The sequence below is a fragment of the Pristiophorus japonicus genome, chromosome 4, assembly GCF_044704955.1.
Source record: "Pristiophorus japonicus isolate sPriJap1 chromosome 4, sPriJap1.hap1, whole genome shotgun sequence".
In the NCBI taxonomy this organism is placed as follows: domain Eukaryota; kingdom Metazoa; phylum Chordata; class Chondrichthyes; family Pristiophoridae; genus Pristiophorus; species Pristiophorus japonicus.
The window spans coordinates 112,881,534-112,906,202 of NC_091980.1; the positions used below are offsets into that span (position 1 = coordinate 112,881,534).

The following is a 24,669-nucleotide window of genomic DNA, read 5'->3' on the forward strand; positions in this document are numbered from 1 at the left end:
ACGCTGGCCTAAGTTAGTTTGGAACAACTATTAGCTGTCCAAAGTGGCCTAAATGGCCAAAACGGGCATAGGTGGCTGGTAACGCCCCCTTTTGAAAAAAACTAAACTTAACTAAAAAAAATCCGAACTAACTCACTTACACTGGCGCAAATTGAATGTGCAAAATGGGGATTTTTAAGATACTCCAGAAAAACAAAGTTGCTCCAAAAAAAATGGAGCAACTCCTGGCCAATTTTGCACCCTAAGGGCCCAATTTTGGCCATGACTTGCATCAATTTTTTTGGAGCAAGTTGTTTTTTCTGGCGTAAGTTAAAAAATGCCATTTTTCCCCAAAAATTTGCTCCGGAATAAGTCAGTTAGGTCCGATTTTTTTCGTTCATTTTTTTTTCCAAAAGGCGGCATTCCCAAACACTTACGCCTGTTTTGGCCATTTATGCCACTTTGGCCAGCTAAAACTTACTCCAAATAAACTTAGGTCAGCGTATGTGGCCAGCTCTGAAAAACCTTGCGGGCAGTTAAGAAATCGGCAGAGGTTAGTACGTTTAAAGCACCAAGACTTACAAAGCACTAAACAAATCACAAAAAGTAATAAGCAATCAATCAATAACTTTATGCCAGAATCAAGTTTTTTTTTTAAAGTTCCCCCCCTCCCCATCAAAACACTCTTTCTCCGCACCTCGCCCCCAAAACTCTCCTCCCTCCTCCCCCACCCCACAACCCCCCAATCAAAACTCTCAAGCACAACCATCAACAAATAATAAATAAAATTGAAGTCCTACCTCGGCCCGGGAACTCAGCGGGCCAGCCGGCCGGCCGGCTGGTGCGGGAGGCCACTCAGCCGGGGATGAGGTGCAGCGAGATCAGGGCATCCCTTCGGCCGGGGATAGAGGCTGCGAGCATCGGGTCCTGCTCTCAGCCCGCAGGATACGCTGGGAGGGCAGGAGCATGCGCAGAGACTTCACTGTGCATGCGCGCAGGTGCCGGCACTGCTTTCTGCGCTGGCCTGTTGCTCCGCCCTCCACTGCACAATGCACGCCACGCTGGGACTCCGGGGACTTGGAAGAGCGGCCAAGGTGGGGCGACATTTTTCCGGCGCCGTTTCCAGTGCGCAAAGTCACTTTAGGTAAGTGCGCCGAAAAAAGGGGTTGGGCAAAATTGAGCCCAAAGAGTGTACTAGAACCCCCAAAAGAATTCTATCCTGCCTACTTTGGCTGCACAAGCAAAATGGCATCTGGAAGCATGATGATAGTAAGAAACAGATAAAAATAAAACATTTGCAATGCAAAAAATCAGGTCTGAGCAGCAAAAAAATGCATGTACCAATACAAATGTAGATAAAGCAATATGATAAGCAAAAGAAATACCAATTTACAATATACAATTTAAACGTGACATTCACCTTTAAGAAACAGGCCATAGAAACATAGAAAATAGGTGCAGGAGTAGGTAATTCGGACCTTCGAGCCTACACTACCATTCAATAAGATCATGGCTGATCATTCACCTCAGTACCCCTTTCCTGCTTTCTCTCCACACCCCTTGATCCGTTTAGCTGTAAGGGCCATATCTAACTCCCTTTTGAATATATCCAATGAACTAGCATCAACAACTCTCTGCGGCAGAGAATTCCACAGATTAACAACTCTCTGAGTGAAGAAGTTTCTCATCTCAGTCCTAAATGGCTTACCCCTTATCCTTAGACTGTGACCCCTGGTTCTGGACTTCCCCAACATCAGGAACATTCTTCCTGCATCTAACCTGTCCAATCCCGTCAGGATCTTATATGTTTCGAAGAGATCCCCTCTCATTCTTCTAAACTCCAATGAATACAGGCTCGGTCAATCCAGTCTCTCCTCATTTGTCAGTCCTGCCATCCCAGGAATCAGTCTGGTAAATTTTCGCTGCACTCCCTCAATAGCAAGAACGTCCTTCCTCAGATTAGGAGACCAAAACTGAACACAATATTACAGGTGAGGCCTCGCTAAGGCCCTGTACAACTACAGTAAGACCTCTCTACTCCTATACTCAAATCCCCTAGCTATGAAGGCCAACATGCCATTTGCCTTCTTCACCGCCTGCAGTACCTGCATGCCAACTTTCAATGACTGATGTACCATGACACCCAGGTCTCGTTGCACCTCCTCTTTTCCTAATCTGTCGCCATTCAGATAATATTCTGCCTTCATGTTTTTGCCACCCAAGTGGATAACCTCACATTTATCCACATTATACTGCATCTGCCATGCATTTGTCCACTCACCTAACCTGTCCAAGTCACCCTGCAGCCTCTTAGCATCCTCCTCACAGCTCACACCGCCATCCAGCTTAGTGTCATCTGCAAACTTGGAGATATTACACTCAATTCCTTCATCTAAATCATTGATGTCTATTGTAAATAGCTGGGGTCCCAGCACTGAGCCCTGCAGCACCCCACGAGTCACTGCCTGCCATTCTGATAAGGACCCGTTTATTCCAACGCTCTGCTTCCTGTCTGCCAACCAGTTCTCTATCCACGTCAATACATTACCCCCAATACCATGTGCTATAATTTTGCACACCAATCTCTTGTGTGGGGCCATGTTATCCATATACAGCAGTGCCTGTTTCACATTAGCGAGATAGCCATAAGATTCAGCAAAATATCTATTTCAATAATTTTTGGAGCATTAGTGAGGCTTGCACCAGTAGTACCCTTAGCAAGGCTGTGTTACACCAGCAGAGTCTCATGAAATTGGCCACCATATTTTGGTAAATAGCTGGCACAATCCACAAATTCAAGTCAAACATTACTGTAATGTGGCCTTTGGTGCTAATTAACATTGAGGCAGCATTTCAAATGGCCCACTTTGAGGGAATCGCAGAGAAGTATGTGAGGGAACTGCTTCCCCATCATTTCTCATTTACTTTTAACATTTAAGTGCTGCATTTCAGTTGGAGAAAAATAATGTAAAATCTTGTGAAATATCTCTTGTCTCTTTGGGGGATTAAGGTTTTCTGATTTAAATGATAAACTCAATTTCAATAGAGTATCCAGGCCTAACCTCGATCTACATTTCTTGAGATCTTAGTGAAGTCGAGGTAAAATCCTCCATGTGGCAAATAAGAACATAAGAATTAGGAACAGGAGTAGGCCATCTAGCCCCGAGAGTCTGCTCCGCCATTCAATAAGATCATGGCTGATCTGGCCGTGGACTCAGCTCCACTTACCCACCCTCTCCCCGTAACTCTTAATTCCCTTATTGGTTAAAAATCTATCTATCTATGACTTGAAGACATTCAATGAGCTAGCCTCAACTGCTTCCTTGGGCAGAGAATTCCACAGATTCACAACCCTCTGGGAGAAGAAATTCCTTCTCAACTCGGTTTTAAGTTGGCTCCTCCGTATTTTGAGGCTGTGCCCCCTAGTTCTACTCTCCCCTACCAGTGGAAACAACCTCTCTGCCTCTATCTTGTCTATCCCTTTCATGATTTTAAATGTTTCTATAAGATCACCCCTCATCCTTCTGAACTCCAAAGAGTAAAGACCCAGTCTACTCAATCTATCATCATAAGGTAACCCCCTCATTTCCGGAATCAGCCTAGTGAATCGTCTCTGTACCTCTTCCAAAGCTAGTATATCCTTCCTTAAATAAGGTGACCAAAACTGCACGCAGTGCTCCAGGTGTGGCCTTACCAATACCCTATACAGTTGCAGCAGGACCTCCCTGCTTTTGTACTCCATCCCTCTTGCAATGAAGGCCAACATTCCATTCGCCTTCCTGATTACCTGCTGCACCTGCAAACTAACTTTTTGGGATTCATGCACAAGGACCCCCAGGTCCCTCTGCACCTCAGCATGTTGTAATTTCTCCCCATTCAAATAATATTCCCTTTTACTGTTTTTTTCCCCAAGGTGGATGATCTCACACTTTCCGACATTGTGTTCCATCTGCCAAACCTTAGCCCATTCGCTTCACCTATCCAAATCTCCTTGCAGCCTCTCTGAGTCCTCTACACAACCCGCTTTCCCACTAATCTTAGTGTCATCTGCAAATTTTGTTGCACTACACTCTGTCCCCTCTTCCAGGTCATCTATGTATATTGTAAACAGTTGTGGTCCCAGCATCGATCCCTGTGGCACACCACTAACCACCGATTTCCAACCCGAAAAGGACCCATTTATCCCGACTCTCTGCTTTCTGTTAGCCAGCCAATTCTCTATCCATGCTAATACATTTCCTCTGACGCCGTGTACCTCTATCTTCTGCAGTAACCTTTTGTGTGGCACCTTATCGAATGCCTTTTGGAAATCTAAATATACCACATCCATCGGTACACCTCTATCCACCATGCTCGTTATATCCTCAAAGAATTCCAGTAAATTAGTTAAACGTGATTTCCCCTTCATGAATCCATGCTGCGTCTGCTTGATTGCACTATTCCTATCCAGATGTCCCGCTATTTCTTCCTTAATGATAGTTTCAAGCATTTTCCCCACTACAGACGTTAAACTAACCGGCCTATAGTTACCTGCCATTTGCCTGCCCCCTTTTTTAAACAAAGGTGTTCCATTAGCTGCTTTCCAATCCGCTGGTACCTCCCCAGAGTCCAGAGAATTTTGGTAGATTATAACGAATGCATCTGCTATAACTTCCGCCATCTCTTTTAATAATACCTGGGATGCATTTCATCAGGACCAGGGGACTTGTCTACCTTGAGTCCCATTAGCCTGTCCAGCACTACCCCCCTAGTGATAGTGATTGTCTCAAGGTCCTCCCTTCCCACATTCCTGTGGCCTGCAATTTTTGGCATGGTTTTTGTGTCTTCCACTGTGAAGACCGAAGCAAAATAATTGTTTAAGGTCTCAGCCATTTCCACATTTCCCATTATTAAATCCCCCTTCTCATCTTCTAAGGGACCAACATTTACTTTAGTCACTCTTTTCCGTTTTATATAACTGTAAAAGCTGTTACTATCTGTTTTTATGTTTTGCGCAAGTTTACCTACGTAATCTATCTTCCCTTTTTTTAATTGCTTTTTTAGTCATTCTTTGCTGTTGCTTAAAATTTTCCCAATCCTCTAGTTTCCCACTAACCTTGGCCACCTTATACGCATTGGTCTTTGATTTGATACTCTCCTTTATTTCCTTGGTTATCCACGGCTGTTTATCCCTTCTCTTGCCGCCCTTCTTTTTCACTGGAATATATTTTTGTTGAGCACTTTGAAAGAGCTCCTTAAAAGTCCTCCACTGTTCCTCAATTGTGCCACCGTTTAGTCTTTGTTTCCAGTCTACTTTAGCCAACTCTGCCCTCATCCCACTGTAGTCCCCTTTGTTTAAGCATAGTACGCTCATTTCTGACACAACTTCCTCACCCTCAATCTGTATTACAAATTCAACCATACTGTGATCACTCATTCCGAGAGGATCTTTTATTCGGAGATCGTTTATTTTTCCTGTCTCATTACACAGGACTAGATCTAAGATGGCTTGCTCCCTTGTAGGTTCTGTTACATACTGTTCTAAGAAACAATCCCGTATGCATTCTATGAATTCCTCCTCCAGGCTATCCCTTGCGATTTGATTTGACCAATCGATATGTAGGTTAAAATCCCCCATGACTACTGCCGTTCCTTTTTCGCATGCCTCCATTATTCCCTTGATTATTGCCCGCCCCACCGTGAATTTATTATTTGGGGGCCTATAAACTACGCCGACCAGTGACTTTTTCCCCTTACTATCTCTAATCTCCACCCACAATGATTCAACATTTTGTTCATTGGAGCCAATATCATCCCTCACAACTGCCCTGATAACATCCTTTATTAACAGAGCTACCCCTACTCCTTTCCCTTCTTGTCTATCTTTCTGAATCGTCAGATACCCCTGTATGTTTAACTCCCAGTCTTGGCCACCCTGCAACCATGTTTCTGTAATGGCCACCAAATCATACCCATTTGTAATGATTTGTGCCGTCAACTCATTTACTTTATTTCGAATGCTGCGTGCATTTAGGTAGAGTGTTTTCATCATAGTTTTTAAACCATGATTTTGAGTTTTGACTCCTCCTGCAACCCCTTTATATTCAGTGGCCCTTTTTGTTTCTTGCCTTGGGTTTCTCTGCCCTACACTTTTACTCATCACTTTTCTGTCTTTTGTTTTTGTCTCCTTTTTGTTTCCCTCTGTCTCCCTGCATTGGTTCCCATCCCCCTGCCATATTAGTTTAACTCCTCCCCAACAGCACTAGCAAACACTGCCCCTAGGACATAGTTCCTTTAAGCATAATTATACTCATATGTTCCCTTCCTCCAATCAAAGCTAATAGTGGCCCTATAAATTCATACAAAATTGTGAACAGAATGTTCACACTGAAAAAATTGTTTCGTGTGAATAATAATTTTAACACCTTCATTAAAAGAGCAAAGGAAATTGAAGCAAATATTTTGGCCGGAATTTTCTGTACCTGGATGGGTCGGGTGTGGGTGGTTGCCGTGGCAGATGACGACACAATTCTTCATACCATGCCACCCCTGAGATTGACTTTCCATTAATGGTGCCTATTAAGGCCACCCTGCGCGTCACCCGGCCTAATTAAATGGTGCGGATCTGATGACGTCAGGATGGATAACTAGCTAGCTTCAAGACAGAAAGCAGAGAGTAGGGATTAACGGTAGCTATTCACAGTGGCAGAAGGTGGGTAGTGGTGTTCGACAAGGATCAGTGCTGGACCACTGTTGTTCACAATTTATATTAACGATTTTGACTTTGAAATCAAAAACACAATTTCCAAATTTGTGGATGACACCCAATTGGGGGGGATAGTCAATACTGAGGAGGACTGAGGCAACAATGACAGAAATACATTAATAAACTTGCAAAATGGGCATATAATTGGTAGATGAAGTTCAACACATAAATGTGAGGTATTACGTTTTGGTAGGAAGGATAGGGAGGTCACTTATTACTTGGATGGTGCCAGTCTTGGTGGGGTAGAGGAATAAAAGGGAGAAAAACTACAAGGTGGATGCAGGGAGGATATTTCCACTCATAGGGGAAACTAAAACTAGGGGACATAGTCGTAGAATAAGGGGCCGCCCACTTAAAATGGAGATGAGGAGAAATTTCTTCTCTCTAAGGGTTGTAAATCTATGGAATTCTCTGCCCGAGAGAGCTGTGGAGGCTGGGTCATTGACTATATTAAGGTGGAGATAGACAGATCTTTGAGCGATAAGGGTGTAAAGGGTTATGGGGAGCGGGTAGGGAAGTGGAGCTGAGTCCATGACCAGATCAGTAATGATCTTATTGAATGGCGGAGCAGGCTTCAGGGGCCAAATGGCCGACTCATGCTCCTATTTCTTATGTTCTTATGTTAGTAATGGTGTAGAAATTGGATCACGTTCGAATCGGGGCAGGATTCTGGTGCAGTGCACCTAATGAGGTCAGCAGCAGGATCATGGCAAATTGGTTCGCCAGCCTCATTGGATGGTACCAGGGAGCTGGGGGCACCAGCCACAACTCCAACTTCCCAGTTACGTGCTGGTGTGGGAGAGTGAATTTGGTTGGCTTGGATGCCAGCTGAAAACCTCAGCTGACTCCAAGGATGGGGGAGGAGGAGGCACTCCTGCTCTTCCTCGCTCCACATTCAGGTAAGCAAAAGAACTTTCAACTTACCTTTTGTTTAGCAGTCTCTAACGGTCCCTTTAAGGACCATTATAGTTTGTCTCCTGTGCGCCTGAGAAAACTGACCACAGCAGGCATGGCACATGCTGTAGTCAGTCACTAATTAATTTTACAAAGGGGCCTGAAACAGACATTAGGATCCCGATCTGCAAAAGCAATGCACCGAACTCCAGTTTTAGGTGGGCACCTAGGATGACTACAGGGTGCCCTAACCAATGTAGCATGAAGTGGACTTGCAACAGAGACTAACTGTACACATGCTATATTGGATCCTTCAGCCCCCTGTTTTTCACTCGAAAACCGGTGCTGCGCAGTAACATGTCAAGGCCAAAATATCCATTTGCACTATAACCATTCAAATAAACTATTCTAAATCATCAACATAGTTGCATTTCTCTTTGCAAATATATTACCAAAGGCAGTTTCAAATTACCCAGAAAATAGGGACAATATCCTGTAATGGCTCTCATCAAAGTCACAAATGACATCCTTTATGACTGTGACAAAGGCAAACGATAACTCCTCGTCCTTTTTAAATTATCTGCAGCCTCTGACACAGATGACCACTCTATTCTTCTCCACCGTCGTCCAGCTGGGTGGGACTGCACTCGCCTGGTTCCATTCTTATCTAACTAATCATAGCCATCTGCAACGGCTTCTCTTCCCGCCCCCACATCATTAACTCTGGTACCCCCCAAGGATCTATCCTTGGCCCCCTCCTATTTCTCATCTACATGTTGCCCCTTGGCAACATCATCCGATAACACCATCAGCTTCCACATGTACGCTGATGACACCCAGCTCTACCTCACTACCGCCTCTCACGATCCCTCTATGGTCTCTAAATTGTCAGTTCTGGATGAGCAGAAATGTTTTCCAATTGAATATTGGGATGACGGAAGCCATTGTTTTCAGTCCCTGCCACAAACTCCCTTCTCTAGACACTGTCTCCATTCCTCTCTCCAACTCCTGTCTGAGGCTGAACCAGACTGTTCGCAACCTTGGTATTAACCACATATCCGCAGTATAACTAAGACCGCCTATTTCCACCTCTGTAACATCGCCATCTCTGCCTCAGCTCATCCACTGCTGAAACCCTCAACCATGCCTTTGTTACTTCTATACTTGACTATTCCAACGCACTCCTGGCTGGCCTCCCACATTCTACCCTACGTAAACTAGAGATGATCCAAAACTCGACTGCCCATGTCCTAACTCGGACCAAGTCCCGCTCACCCATCACCCCTGTGCTCGCTGACTTACATTGGCTTCCGGTTAAACAACGCCTGGATTTTAAAATTCTCATCCTTATTTTCAAATCCTTCCATGACCTTACCCTCCTTATCTCTGTAATCTCCTCCAGCCCCACAACCACCGCCGCCACCCCCCCACCCCCCCCCCCCCCCCTCAAGATGCCTGTGCTTCTCTAATTCTGCCCTCCTGAGCATCCCTGATTGTAATCGCTGAACCATTGGTGGCCGTGCCTTCTGTTGCCTCTGCCCCAAGCTCTGCAACTCCCTGCCCATACCTTTCCACCTCTCGACCTCTCTTTCCTCCTTCAAGACGCTCTTTGACCAAGCTTTTGGTCACCTGTGCTAATTTCTACTTATGTGGCTCGGTGTCAAATTTTTAGCACATAATACTCCTGTGAAGCACCTTGGGACGTTGTACTACGTTAAAGGCGCTATATAAATACAAGTTGTTGTTGTAATGTACTGAGGAGTTGAGGATTGACAGATCAGTTGTCAGTGAAACAGCTATTGTTTAAGCCTTTTATTCTGGGCCTTTAGAGTTTTGAAAAATGATCAGAGCACAAGAAATAGGAGCAGGAGTAGGCCATGTGGCCCCTCGAGCCTGCCTAGCCATTCAATAAGATCATGGCTGATCTGATCTTCGCCTGAACGCCACGCGACGGCAGTTCGGGGAGTTCGGAGAGGCGGGAGCAGCATCGGAACAGGCCTATAAAAAGCCCAACGCTGCGGCAGTGCGGGGAGTTCGGCGAGGCGAGAGCAGCGTCGGAGGTCTACTAGTACAGCTGCAGCAGGGAGGCAAAAAAGAAGTAGAAAGAAGTCGAAAGGTGACGTCACAGCCAAGGGGGTAAGTGATTGGCTGGTGATTGGTGAGTACTTTTTCTTTTTCTTTTCTTTATCAGTAAGTAACCTTTTAACATTGTTGTTGCCCAATTAGATTAATCTAAGGGTTAAGTCATGGCAGGACAGTTCGGACACATGTTATGCTCCTCCTGTACTATGTGGGAACTCGGGGACGCTTCCGGTGTCCCTGACGACTACGTGTGCGGGAAGTGTATCCGCCTGCAGATCCTGACGAACTGCATTGCGGCACTGGAGCTGCAGGTGGATTCACTCTGGATGCTGAGAATGACGTGAATAGCACGTTGAGCGAGTTGGCTTTACCGCAGGTAAAGGGTCCACAGCCAGATAGTGAATGGAAGACCAACAGGAAGAGCAGTGCAAGGAAGGTAATGCAGGGGTCCCCTGTGGTCATCCCCCTGCAAAACAGATACACTGCTTTGGGTACTGTTGAGGGGGATGACTCAGCAGGGGAGGGCAGCAGCAGCCAAGTTCATGGCACCGTGGCTGGCTCTGCTGCACAGGAGGGCAGGAAAAACAGTGGGAGAGCGATAGTGATAGGGAATTCAATTGTAAGGAGAATAGATAGGCATTTCTGTGGCTGCAATCGAGACTCCAGGGTGGTATGTTGCCTCCCTGGTGCAAGGGTCAAGGATGTCTCGGAGCAGGTGCAGGACATTCTGAAAAGGTGAACAGCCAGTTGTCGTGGTGCATATAGGTACCAATGACATAGGTAAAAAACGGGATGAGGTCCGACGAGGTGAATTTAGGGAGCTAGGAGTTAAATTAAAAAGTAGGACCTGAAAAGTAGTAATCTTAGGATTGCTACCAGTGCCACGTGCTAGTCAGAGTAGGAATCGCAGGATAGCTCAGATGAATACGTGGCTTGAGCAGTGGTGCATAATGGAGGGATTCAAATTCCTGGGGCATTGGAACTGGTTCTGGGGGAGGTGGGACCAGTACAAACTGGACGGTCTGCACCTGGGCAGGACCGGAACCAATGTCCTGGGGGGAGTGTTTGCTAGTGCTGTTGGGGGGGAGTTAAACTAATATGGCAGGGGGATGGGAACCAATGCAGGGAGACAGAAGCAAAAGATAGAAAGGAGAATAGTAAAAGTGGAGGTCAGAGAAACCCAAGGCAAAAAACAAAAAGGGCCACATTATAGCAAAATTCTAAAGGGGAAAAGTGTGTGAAAAGGACAAGCCTGAAGGCTCTGTGCCTCAATGCGAGGAATATTCGGAATAAGGTGGATGAATTAACTGCGCAGATAGCAGTTAACGGATACGATGTCATTGGCATCACCGAGACATGGCTCCAGGGGGGCCAAGGCTGGGAACTCAACATCTAAGGGTATTCAGCATTTAGGAAGGCTAGACAGAAAGGAAAAGGAGGCGGGGTGGCGTTGCTGGTTAAAGAGGAAATCAATGCAATTGTAAGGAAGGACATTAGCTTGGATGATGTGGAATCGGTATGGGTGGAGCTACGGAATACCAAAGGGCAGAAAACGCTAGTGGGAGTTGTGTACAGGCCACCAAACAGTAGTAGTGAGGTTAGGGACAGCATCAAACAAGAAATAAGGGAGGTGTGCAATAAAGGTACAGTAGTAAATATGGCCGACTTTAATCTACATATTGATTGGACTAACCTAACTGGTAGCAATGTGGTGGAGGAGGATTTCCTGGAGTGTATTAGGGATGGTTTTCTAGACCAATATGTTGAGGACCAACCAGAGAGCTGGCCATCCTAGACTGGGTGATGTGTAATGAGAAAGGACTAATGAGCAATCTTGTTGTGCGAGGCCCCTTGGGGAAGAGTGACCATAATATGGTAGATTTCCTTATTAAGATGGAGAGTGACAAAGTTAATTCAGAAACTAGGGTTCTGAACTTATGGAAAGGTAACTTGGAAGGTATGAGGCGTGAATTGGCTAGAATAGACTGGCAAAGGATACTTAAAGGGTTGACGGTGGATAAGCAATGGCAAACATTTAAAGATCACATGGATGAACTTCAGCAATTGTACATCCCTATCTGGAGTAAAAATAAAACAGGGAAGGTGGCTCAGCCATGGCTAACAAGGGAAATTAAGGATAGTGTTAAAGCCAAGGAAGAGGCATATAAATTGGCTAAAAAAAAGCAACAAACCTGAGGACTGGGAAAAAATTTAGAATTCAACAGAGGAGGACTAAGGGTTTAATTAAGAGGGGGAAAATAGAGTACGAGAGGAAGCTAGCAGGGAACATAAAAACTGACTTCAAAAGCTTCTATAAATATGTGAAGAGAAAAAGATTAGTGAAGACAAACGTAGGTCCCTTGCAGTCGGATTCAGGTGACTTTATAATGAGGAACAAAGAAATAGCAGACCAATTGAACCAATACTTCAGTTCTGTCTTCACAAAGGAACACACAAATAACCTTCCAAATGCACTAGGGGACAGTGGGTCTAGTGAGAAGGAGGAACTGAAGGATATCTTTATTAGGTGGGAAATTGTGTTAGGGAATTTGATGGGATTGAAGGCCGATAAATCCCCGGCGCCTGATAGTCTGCATCCCAGAGTACTTAAGGAAGTGGCCTGAGAATTAGTGGATGCATTGGTGATCATTTTCCAACAGTCTATCGACTCTGGATCAGTTCCTATGGACTGGAGGGTAGCTAATGTAACACCACTTTTTAAAAAAGGAAGGAGAGAGAAAACAGGTAAGCTTGACATCAGTAGTGGGGAAAATGTTGGAATCAATCATTAAGGATGAAATAGCAGCGCATTTGGAAAGCAGTGACAGGATCGGACCAAGTCAGCATGGATTTATAAAAGGGTAATCATGCTTGACGAATCTTCTGGAATATTTTGAGGATGTAACTAGCAGAGTGGACAAGAGAGAACCATTGGATGTGGTGTATTTGGACTTTCAAAAGGCTTTTGACAAGGTCCCGCACAAGAGATTGGTGTGCAAAATTAAAGCGCATGGTATTGGGGTTAATGTACTGACGTGGATAGAGAACTGGTTGGCAGACAGGAAACAGAGAGTCAGGATAAATGGGTCCATTTCAGAATGGCAAGTAGTGACTAGTGGAGCACTGCAGGACTCAGTGCTGGGACCCCAGCTCTTTACAATATACATGAACGATTGAGATGAAGGAATTGAGTGTAATATCTCCAAGTTTGCGGATGATACTAAACTGGGTGGCGGTGTGAGCTGTGAGGAGGACGCTAAGAGGCTGCAGGGTGACTTGGACAGGTTAGGTGAGTGAGCAAATGTATGGCAGATGCAGTATAATGTGGATAAATGTGAGGTTATCCATTTTGGGGGCAAATACACGAAGGCAGAATATTATCTGAATGGCGGCAGATTAGGAAAAGGGGAGGTGCAATGAGACCTGGGTGTCATGATTCATCAGTCACTGAAACTGGTCATGCAGGTACAGCAGGCGGTGAAGAAGGAAAATGGTATGTTGGCCTTCATAGCTAGGGGATTTGAGTATAGGAGCAGGGAGGTCTTACTGCAGTTGTACAGGGCCTTATAGTGAGGCCTCACCTGGAATATTGTGTTCAGTTTTGGTCTCCTAATCTGAGGAAGGACGTTCTTGCTATTGAGGGAGTGCAGCGAAGGTTCACCAGACTGATTCCAGGGATGGCACGACTGTCATATGAGGAGAGACTGGATCAACTGGGCCTTTATTCACTGGAGTTTAGAAGGATGAGAGGGGATCTCAGAGAAACATATAAAATTCTGACGGGACTGGACAGGTTAGATGCGGGAAGAATGTTCCCGATGTTGGGGAAGTCCAGAACCAGGGGACATAGTCTTAGGATAAGGGTTGGCCATTTAGGACTGAGATGAGGAGAAACTTCTTCACTCAGAGAGTTGTTAACCTATGGAATTCCCTGCCGCAGAGTTGTTGATGCCAGTTCATTGGATATATTTAAGAGGGAGTTAGATATGGCCCTTACGGCTAAGGGGATCAAGGGGTATGGAGAAAAAGCAAGAAAGAGGTACTGAAGGAATGATCAATCATGATCTTATTGAATGGCGGTGCAGACTCGAAGGGCCGAATAGCCTACTCCTGCACCTATTTTCTATGTTTCTTTGTTTCCCTGCCCGTTCCCCATAACCCTTGACTCTCTTATCCTTCAAAGATCTGTCTATCTCCACCTTAAATATATTCAATGACCCAACCTCCTCAGCTCTCTGGGGTAGAGAATTTGAGACCCTGTGAGGGAAGAAATTCCTTCTCATCTCCATTTTAAATGGGCGATCCCTTATTCTGAAACTATGTCCCTTAGTTCTAGATACCCACGTGAAGGGAAACATCCTCTCTGTAACTACCCTGTTAAGACCCCGCAGAATCATATACGTTTCAATAAGATCACCTCTCATTCTTCTAAACTCCAATGAGTATAGGCCCAAATTGCTCAACCTTTCTTCATAAGACAACCCCTTCATCTCAGGAATCAACCTAGTGAACCTTCTCTGAACTGCCTCCAATGCAAGTAAATAAGGAGACCAAAACTGTATGCAGTACTTTAGGTGTGGCCTCACCAATACTCTGTACAGTTGTAGCAGGACTTTTATACTCCAACCCCTTGCAATAAAGGCCAACATTCCATATGCCTTCCTAATTACTTGCTATACCTGCATGCTAACTTTTTGTGTTTCATACACAAGGACCCCCAGATCCCTCTGTATGGCAACATTTTGTAATCTCTCACCATTTAAATAATCATTTGTTTTTTTATTTTTCCTACCATAACCTCACATTTTCCCACATTATACTCCATCTGCCAAATGTTTGCCCACTCACTTAGCCTATCTATAATCCCTTTGCAGATTCTTTGTGTCCTCCTCACAACATGCTTTCACACCTATCTTTGTATCAGCAGTAAATTTGGTTACATTACACTCGGTCCCTTCATCCAAGTCATTAATATAGATTGTAAATAGTTGAAACCCCAGCACCAATTCCTGTGGCACCCCACTAGTTACTATTTGCCAACCAGAAAATTACCCATTTATCCCGACTAATATTATCCCGACTAATATTATCCCAATAATACTGGGTGTTTTCTTTTGCTCTTTTTCAAATAAAGGGTTAAATGGTCTTATTTTATGAAAAATAACTAACTCAAATCAAGATGGCTGTGGAGCATGCCATTTTATTCTTGAGCTTTAAATCTGAATTGCAATAGCCATGTAATTCAATTTCAATAGTGGGAATAAAAGAAAACTAGTCAATCTTGATGCACATCTAACTGTGCTACTTTACACTTTGTAAGCATCTAAATTGCAACGTTGGCCAATATAAATGGTGAGAATTGATTGTATTCAGCTGAGAAGCTTTATAAAAATAGAACAAGAATTCAGAAAGCCTATTTCACAGACACGGAGATTGAAGCCTTGATTAATAGTTTGGGGAGACGTCCAGAGATGAATATGGCAGCATGTCGCCGGCCAGGTCAACTCGGGTTCATCACTTGGAGAACCAGGAGGAGGCATGGAAGAAGCTCAGCTCTTAACATGGAGTTGAAGGACATCCATGGGTGACTAGTTATAGTCGGTTTTGTTAAAGATAATGGCCCATATTTTACAGTCAGCAGCGAAGGATCATTATGCTTACAGCTGCCCACAGTTTTTTGTGGACTTTTGAGTGGCAACTTACAGTATTTAGTGATGCTTTTCAGGACGGTGCCCTCTACAGATGGTCTGTGGCATGTGAGAGCAGGACAAACAATAGCTTGTCTCTTCAACCAATCAGACTGAAGACTCCTCACCAAGCCACTAAATTTGGTTCTGTAACACCCAGTTTTTCAGTGCTACAGGTACTGATTTGAGTTCAAAACAGTGTTTGCGGCGCATGCATGCATACTTCTGATCTGGACCTCAACCTCACTATCTCACTAAGGAGGAGCTCACTGGAATCTGCCACCTGCTGCAGGCAGAACAGCAGCCTCAGAGCAGGCAGAGGACAGCTTTGCCAGTGGCTGTGAAGGCGAGGGTGACCATGAATTTTTATGCCTCTAAGCTGGAGCAGGCAATATTTCCAACACTGCCCCATTGGCCATGCACTGTTGCATAGTGAGGTTTAATGAGACTCTGTATGCAAAGGGAGGTGAATATATTTAATTCTCTCTTGTCAGAGAGAAGCAAGCAAGCAGAGTAAGAACAAGGCTTCTCCAAGATGCAGGGTGCTGTTTGCCTGCACACACATCGCTTTGTGGGTCCCACATGTGAATTCGAAATTGTACCACAACCAGAAGGGATTCCATTCCCTCAATGTCCAGCTGGTGGGCGACCATACTCAGTGAATCATGCAGGTCAATGCCCGATATCCTGGCAGCAGTAATGATGCCTTCATTTTGCAGCAGTCCGTCATCCCATCTGCATTTGAGCCACCATGACAAACCAGAGAGTGGCTACTGGGCGACAACTCCGGTGAGCAACCCACGCACACGTGAGCAGCATTCATACAACGAAAGCTATGCTGCCACACAAATTATCATCGAGCAGACCATTGGCGTGCTGAAGGAATGCTTCCGCTGCCTGGACCGCTCTGGAGGAGCCCTGCAATACTCGGCAGAGCGGGTGTCGTGCTTCGTGGTGGTCTGCTGCATGCTTCACAACCTCGCCATCATGAGGGCATAGCCGTTGCCACCAGCTATTCAGCAATCAGCTGAGGACCAGGCGGAGACAACCCAGACAGCCCCTTTCTGGCCAGTCTGTCCGTGACTGACTCGTATAGCTGCAATACCAGTAAGCACAACCTAAATTCCACATTCACCAATGGTCCTAAATCTTACTGTCACTGACCATCACAGTGTCTACTTGGCCACAATGCAAAAATAAAAGCCAACAAAAAATAAACATCCCAAAACAAACTTATCAATGATATCCTGGCAGCAGTCATGATGTCTTCATTCTGCGGCAGTCTGTTGTCCCATCTGCATTTGAGCTACCACGGCAAACCAGAGGGTGGTTACTGGGTGACAAGGGCAATCCGCTGACTTCCTGGCTCGTGATTTCGCTGCACAACCCAAGCATAATATAAAAACATAAGAATTAGGAGCAGGAGGAGGCCATTCGGCCCCTCGAGCCTGCTCTGCCATTCAATGAAATCATGGTTGATCTTCTACCCCAACTCCACTTTCCTGCACTGTCCCCTTATCCCTTGATTCCCTTAATATCCAAAAATCTGTCAATCTCTGTCCTGAATATACTCAAAGACTAAGCCTCCACAGTACTCTGGGTAGAGAATTCTAAGGATTCACCACCCTCTGAGTGAAGTCCTAAATGGCCGACCCCTTATTCTGAGACTGTGACCCCTGGTTCTAGACTCCCCAGCCAGAGGAAACATCCTCCCTGCATCTACCCTGTAAAAATATTGTATGTTTCAATTACATCACCTCTCATTCTCCTAAACTTTAGACATTATCGATCTAATCTACTCAATTTATCCTCATAGGATAATCTCCACATTCCAGGAATCAGTCTGGTGAACATTCGTTGCACTCCCTCAATGGCAAGTATATCCTTCCTTAGGTAAGGAGACCAAAACTGGAGACAATACTTCAGATGCGGTCTCACCAGGACCCTGTATAATTGCAGTGAGACTTCTTTACTCTTATACTCAAATCCTCTTGTAATAAAGGGCAATGTACTATTTCTTTCTTAATTGCTTGCTGTAACTGCATGTTAACTTTCAGTGATTCATGTAGGATACCCAGGTCCCTCTGAACACCAGCGGTGGAAAAAAATCTCCTCCAGTAATTAAATTCTGAAGGAAGGAGACTCCATACTTATAAAATGTAATTTTCAGTGCCAGAGAGGTTGTTTGGCAGTAATTAAGACTTATTATGCTGTTAAAAATTCATTTACACCCGAGTGCACCAGCCCTAACTTTTTCTGGTGTGTTTAGTAGCGAATTAGTGGGTAAGTACTATAACTTCATGCCCTTCATGTGTTTCTATGCCGAATCGCTCGACAAGGTTCAGTGCAGCAAAGCTTGTGGAGGAGCAGGGCAAATCGGACAACAACTTCCAGAGTTCCGCGTTTAATTGTGTATGTGTGGATGCTAGATGTTGCTGTCCGATTTAATCCTTCATACCTGTGAGTGCTGATGTGCAAGTGTGAGTGAGTGAGCAAAATCTGGGCCAATTAAACAAGTGCAATCGTCCCACAATCAAATAAATGAATGCCAGATGGCACATAAACCCTAATATGGAGTACAGGGTAATAGGACATTAAAGTATGATTCTTTTCAGTGTGCTTTGTTAAAAAATTCTTCTTCACACAGTCAAAAAGTGAACATAATAAGCAGGTGGCATGTTGACCTCCATTGTTAATTCATGCTGGTCTTATTTAAAAGCCAAATTTGTACGGAACAGTCGGACAAGGAGTTTAACAGTTGGTAAATTATCCCAGGATAACCCTTTAACAGAACCTGAACACTCCATGGTGCAGACCCGAGAGGTGTTGGTCCTTACAAGGTTGGAAGGCTGGTCAGATCATCAGTTACGTGCCATATTAATTGTACATTTTAGGCAAATAATGAGCCTTCATTTATCTTCATAAAGCATGGAGAACCGAAGCTTATCAGAAGCACAAACTGTCATCACTAATTCTTTAATCAAGCAGCAGTCCAGATACATCAATTCCTAACTGATATGGATGAGTAACGCATAATGAAGATTTTCCATACCTCGGGAGCCTACTATTAGCAAGGGCAAACATCGACGATGAGATCCAACAACGCCTCCAGTGTGCCAGCATAGCCTTCAGTCGCCTGAGGAAGAGAGTGTTTGAAGACCAGGACCTCAAATCTGGCACCAAGCTTATGGTCTACAGGGCAGTAGTGATACCCGCTCTCCTATAGCTCAGAGTCATGGACCACATATAGTAGACACCTCAAAGCGCTGGTGAAGTACCACCAGCGCTGCCTCCGCAAGATCCTGCAAATCCACTGGGAGGATAAACACACCAATGTCAGTGTTCTCGATCAGGCCAACATCCGCAGCATCGAAGCACTGACCACACTCGACCAATTCCGTTGGGCGGGCCACATCGTCCACATGCCCGACATGAGACTCCCAAAGCAAGCGCTCTACTCGGAACTCCTAAATGGCAAGCGAGCTGCAGGTGGGCAGAGGAAACGTTTCAAGGACACCCTCAAAGCCTCCTTGATAAAGTGCAACATCCCCATTGGCACCTGGGAATCCCTTGCCCAAAACCGCCCTAAGTGGAGGAAGAGCATCCGGGAGGGCACTGAGCACCTCGAGTCTCGTCACCGAGAGCATGCAGAAACGAAGCGTAAACAGCGGAAGGAGCGTGCGGAAAACCAGACTCCCCACCCCAGTGCTTCAACCACTGTATGTCGCACCTGTGACAGAGACTGTAATTCCTGTATTGGACTGTACAGTTACCTGAGAACTCACTTTTAGAGTGGAAGCAAGTCTTCCTCGATTTCAAGGGACCGCCTATGATGATGATGATGATGATGATGATGGTGAATGAAGATTTAGCACCGGTGGGGGCTGCTAATGAGCCAGCAAGTAGAGAGGGAGGCGAGCACATATGCTGAAGTTAGTTGCCTTATACTATTTTCCAACAGAGGATGCACTGTGTTGAGAATGTACTGGGCTTCAGATCCACAGCAATGTAAGGGGTGGAAAACTGGTTGTCTGTACTTCTGTCTGTTATTGCAGTTTTAGTCCCAGTATTGTTTTCTGTTGACATAGCAATAAAAGCATCTCTCATGACTGCTCTCACTACTGCTATAGCTGTTTTCAAAGAAACTCTGTACCATGGGTTGCAGGCATCACATCTGACAGGATTGCATCTCCAGCAGAGGGCACTCCTGGGACTGATGCATGCATATCAGAGTAGGTCATAAATCCAACTAAATCCGAGGTAGCTTACCAGTTTCCCAATAGTAAATCGCCATTGTCAACCCTTCCGTTACAAAAGCACTTAGGAGTAAGGTACAAGGTTCAAGCAATATAAGTAAGAAGTATAAGAATCACAAGAATAATTTAAAAACACCTCAGAAAATCTCTTATAGACTTATGTTACATGCATTTCGGAACCAAATGCATGCAAAAACATGCGCATTAATTCAGTAAATAGAACTATCATATTGAATTTATCTCGAGTCTGTGATTCTTTTATTGGGCAGTAAAAGGAATACCATTGGAGCTGCTCCCACTCTGTTACCTTAACTTTGTTGGAAGTGTGGTGGAAATCACCATTTACGCGGTTTCCATCGCACTTCCAATGAAGTCACAGTGGCGGAGTGTGAGCAGTTCTGAGGAAATTCTTGGCCATTGTTTTCAAAAGTAGAACAAAATTAACAACAGCTGTTCATAGCCAAACTAAATAAATAAACAATCAGACATTTCTTGCTTGTAAATATGTACAAGAGAAACGAAGTCACAGTGAATAGATAAAAAGGGTAATTTTCCAATACTGTTTCTGGTGCATAGCCTCACCCATTTGCAGCACATGCTCGAAATCTGGGAACACTGCACATCATTTTCTGACAATTAAATCAAAATTGAAAAGGAGGAGGAGAAGCAGAGATCAGGATAAAACCTGCTGCTGTTAAAGGGGTTATGTCAGCACTTTAGGAAGCTGTCAGTCAACCTGATGGAAGAAATGAGACGCAAACATCAGGGTGTCAGACCTGAAAGTCTCCTAACAAAGACATGGAACAGGAAGGATGGACTATTTGGAGATGGGAACCAGAGACACATTCAGACTGGAATAATATTTACTCTTTAATCACTGCCATTTAAACTAAATTTAAATTGTTGGTATCAACATTGATATTTCTGGTTATTTTATCAACATATGCAAATGTATTCAGCAATTGTTAGTAGTCTCTTCCTCCAGATTGACACCATTTGTTTAAAAAACTGACTTTTGGAGATCTCAATACAAAAGTGGCACTGACAGACAGATTGGTATCTAATGCATTCACTTGTAGAAATCCTGTAAATAATTGTTATTCTTGGAAGCAGACATCATAATATTTTTCTCAATTTACAAACTGATAAATTGGAACTGCCAATCTATTCTCCCTTCTTTCCCCCTTTGCCCCAATCGCAGATTTACAATGTGTATTATGTTTATATACTTGCATGAGTCTGCATTTGCATTTAGACACAACTAATGGTTTCCCATCAATGTTCTGAGTTATTGCCATTGCTGTGGTTGTTGATACTATTCAATTCTCTTGCCTTGAGGGAGATTTGACTGATCACATCATCACAAGGCTTATTTGAGATTTTAACTCCCTAGCCAGGATCGTCTGACCTTCTTCTGGCGATTTTGGATGAGACGTTAAACCGAGGCCCTGTCTGCCCTCTCAGGTGAACGTAAAAGATTTCATGGCACTATTTCGAAGAAGAGCAGGTGTTTCTGTATCATTTTATTCAGTCACTGATACTGTAACTCTGCTACATAATATAATGTTGCATTTAAAAAGCCTATCCTGCCTGCTGGCTCATAGACCAAACGACAAATAACGTACTGGTTTTGGAAACTCCGCAGCAGAATACGCAAAGGAAAAATTGCAACTTAGAATGGTGCTCTGGCCAATATTTATTCCTCAACAAACATTACTTAAAAATAGATATAATCTGTTCAGTATCTCATTGCTTAAACCTTTCTCGGTGACCCAGAGTTGCATTCTCCTTTGGCTGGGCACAATGCACGGCTTACATTTCCCTAAATCATGTTAATTACATTGTTCTCAGAAACAAACAAAAAATCTGATTTGAGAATGAAATGAATGAAAAAAAGTCGCTAAATAAAATGCAAGACACTTGCCAGTACTTGAGATCAAGTACAAAATTAACTAATGATGAGATACAACATGAATAAATGAAATCACAAGGTAAACTGACGAATGGAAGCAGCCCGAGCCCCATCACCAGGCCAACATTTTTATTTCACAAGACATTGCATTATTCAATCCATAACTCTCAGATTTAAAATCTGTGCAATTGTGGTTTTCTTGCAAACTCCTGCATTGAAATAGTTATATATTACCTGAAAACACTCGGCAGTGATATATGACTCCCAACCCTTCTCCTTGAACAAGATTTGGGCTCACTTCTCCTGAGATAAATGGCTTTCTAAATTTTTGAGAACAGAATGCATTTTACAGTTTAAATTTCAAATGCCAGGAATTTCCTCAGAGCTGCTCCTGCTGCACTGCCAGAATGTTGCCGCATGTGTAGCAGAAACACCTTTCTGCAGGTAATTGGGGTTTCTGCTGCACTTTTGGCAGAGCTACAGTGGGAGCAGCTGTGAGGAAATTCCCAATGTCTTCTGTTAATGTGGAATGTGGCTTGTCTAGTACACTTAGCAATGTATAGTCACAGTTCATTTCTTAACTTAATATATTTGCAAGTAAAATCTGCATTTTTATTTGGTAGCATAGCTGTTTTGTCTCAAAATATTTATAAATCTATGCCATTCTACCTGTCACAGGTGCTTCTATATCCAACATGGTTTTCTCTTGGCGAAGAATGGAAGCTCCTTCATGAATAATTCGAAGTGCTACAGTTTCGTCTACCCTCCCCTCCTTGGTGAGATGAGCCTTCAAAAGATCAACACGTGGCTTGCCATCACAATCAAATACTTCCTTCATGGTCAGTCGATGGCTTAGTGGGAAAGGAACAGCTATAACAGAAAAAGAGAAACAGAGATGACAAAAGACTTCAGGTATTGTATACTGCCAGACTGCAGTATTTACCGAGTAAAGGTAAGCACAAATATATATATATATTTTATACATCATCGCAGTTATAAACACACAAATAGATCACTAAATCAACAAATTTAAGGGTATTGTACAATAAAATATATAAACTGCTAATATTGTGAAGAGCTAATACACTTACAATAAGAAATTTCTTGTTTCAGGATTGCCATCAGATATTGAAATATGGTAACTAATTTAAGTGAAATTCATGTTGCATTATAGTTTTAATTTCTAAAATGAACAAAATAATGTGCTCACATAACCTATCTCGGAACATTTTAAATCCTAAATGTTTGTGTTTTGTCTAAAAATGAAATTGGTCAACCACAGTATTACACAGATGCAGAGCACTAAAACAGGCCATTCAGTCCAACTGGTCCATGCTGGTATTTATACTCCACGCGAGCCTCCTCCCACCCCTCTTCATCTAACTCTATCGGCATATCCTTCTATTCCTTTCTACCTCGTGTTTATCTAAGGGACTGACTAGTTGTACTGCCCTTTTTCTGTCCTTTTTCACCTGCGTCCTCTCGACTCCGCCCCCGATGCCTCCCGCCCGAAACCATAACCAGAAGTGGGGCCGTGCAATCAGTCTGACCACGTTGTTCCTCAAATCCTGCAGGCGGCGGGGTGGGGAGAGAGAGCGCTGATCCGCAAGCCTCCTGCCGAGCCGCAGCGACAGGGGGGAGGGGGGGGGGGTGAGGGAGTGGAAGGAGAGAGAGAGAGAGAGAGAGAGCGCCTTGGGGGAGGGGTGGATGGGGACAAAGGAGAGAACATGGGGAGCGGACGAAGGAGAGAGAGAGCTTTGGGGAGGTGGGGGGAGAGGGAAAGAGAGAGAGCCTGGGAGGGGGGGGGGGAAGAGAGAGAGCGAGCTTGGGGGGAGGGGAGAGAGAGAGAGAGCGCGCATGGGGGGGGGGGCGGCGGCGGTAGAGTGTGAGAGAGAGAGAGAGAGAGAGAGAGACAGAGAGCGCATCTGAGGGGGGGGGAACCGGAGAGAGAGAGAGATTGAGAGAGAGCCTGGAGGGGGGGTTTGGGGGGAGAGCGAGAGAGAATGAGCCTGGGAGCGTTGGGGGGGGTGGGGGGTGGGATGGTGAGAGAGAGAGCTTAGGGTGATGGGGGGGTCCTCGGGAGGGGAGAGAGATTCTTCCAACCCCGTTTACACCCACACCCGATTTCTCGGAAAGCTTGGTGTGTGTTTATGGAACATGGTTGGAGTGGATAAAATCCAGAAGGAGGAGGGAGGAGGGGGGGAGGAGGGAGGAGGGGAGGAGGAGCGGAGGGATGAGGGGGGGTGAGGGGGGGAGGGAGAGAGGGGGGAGGGAGAGAGGGGGGAGGGGGGGAGGGAAGGAGCGGGGAGGGGAGGGAAGGGGAGGGGAGGGAAGGGGAGGGGAGGGAAGGAGAGGGAAGGAGAGGGAAGGAGAGGGAGAGAAGGAGGCTGAACGACCGGGCCCAAGACTTTGGGCTGGATTTACAGGTAGGTGGCATCGGGTCTCGGGTCCGGGGGGGAGGGGGCGCGGAGATCGGGGGGGAGGGGTCACGGAGATCAGGTGGGGGGGGGGGGGGAGAAGAGTCGCGGAGGTCGGGGGGGGAGGGGAAAGAGAGTTGCGGAGGTCGGGGGGGGGAAAAAGAGAGTCGCAGAGGTCGTGGGGGAAAGAATCACGGAGGATGGGGGGCGGTGAGGGAAGAGAGAGTCGCGGGGGGGGGGAAGAGAGAGTCGCGTAGGTCGGGGGGGTGGGGAAAAGAGAGCCGCGGAGGTCGGGTCGCCGGGGGGGTTGGGGGGGGGGGAAGCGGAGGCCGGGTCGGGGGGGGTGCGGAGGCCGGGTCGTCGGGGGGCGGGGGGGGAGCAGAGGTTGGGGGTGGGGGGGGTGGAGTGCAGAGGTCAGGTCACCCGGGTGGGGAGAGCGGGAGTCAAGTTGGGTCCGGTCGGGAGGGAGCTGGGCGTGGGAGGTGAGCCTTATCCACGCAGCCCCTGTGAGGCCATTTGGCCAGGGCTAGGGGCTGCGTGCTTCGGGCCCCTCCCACATTTTTGGGTGCCTGGAGCTACTGCACTTGCGTGTCCACTGTAGCGCACATGTGCAGAGGTCCCGGCACTGTTTTCAGCGCAGGGACCTGGCTCCGCCCCCCACAACTCATGCTGCACCGCGCCCAGCTCCAGAGGACCT

At 45.4% G+C, this 24,669-nt stretch overlaps 1 protein-coding gene across 2 annotated transcripts in view; it reads right to left on the reverse strand.

Moving 5' to 3' along the window:
• Positions 1–24,669, reverse strand: part of LOC139263032 (protein phosphatase 3 catalytic subunit alpha-like) — a 585,203-nt gene that overhangs the window by 223,134 nt on the left and 337,400 nt on the right. For both annotated transcript variants that reach the window (XM_070878500.1, XM_070878499.1), the window contains exon 2: positions 22,225–22,425. In XM_070878500.1, the coding sequence (XP_070734601.1) occupies positions 22,225–22,425 (201 nt within the window). The remainder of the gene's footprint in view (positions 1–22,224; positions 22,426–24,669) is intronic.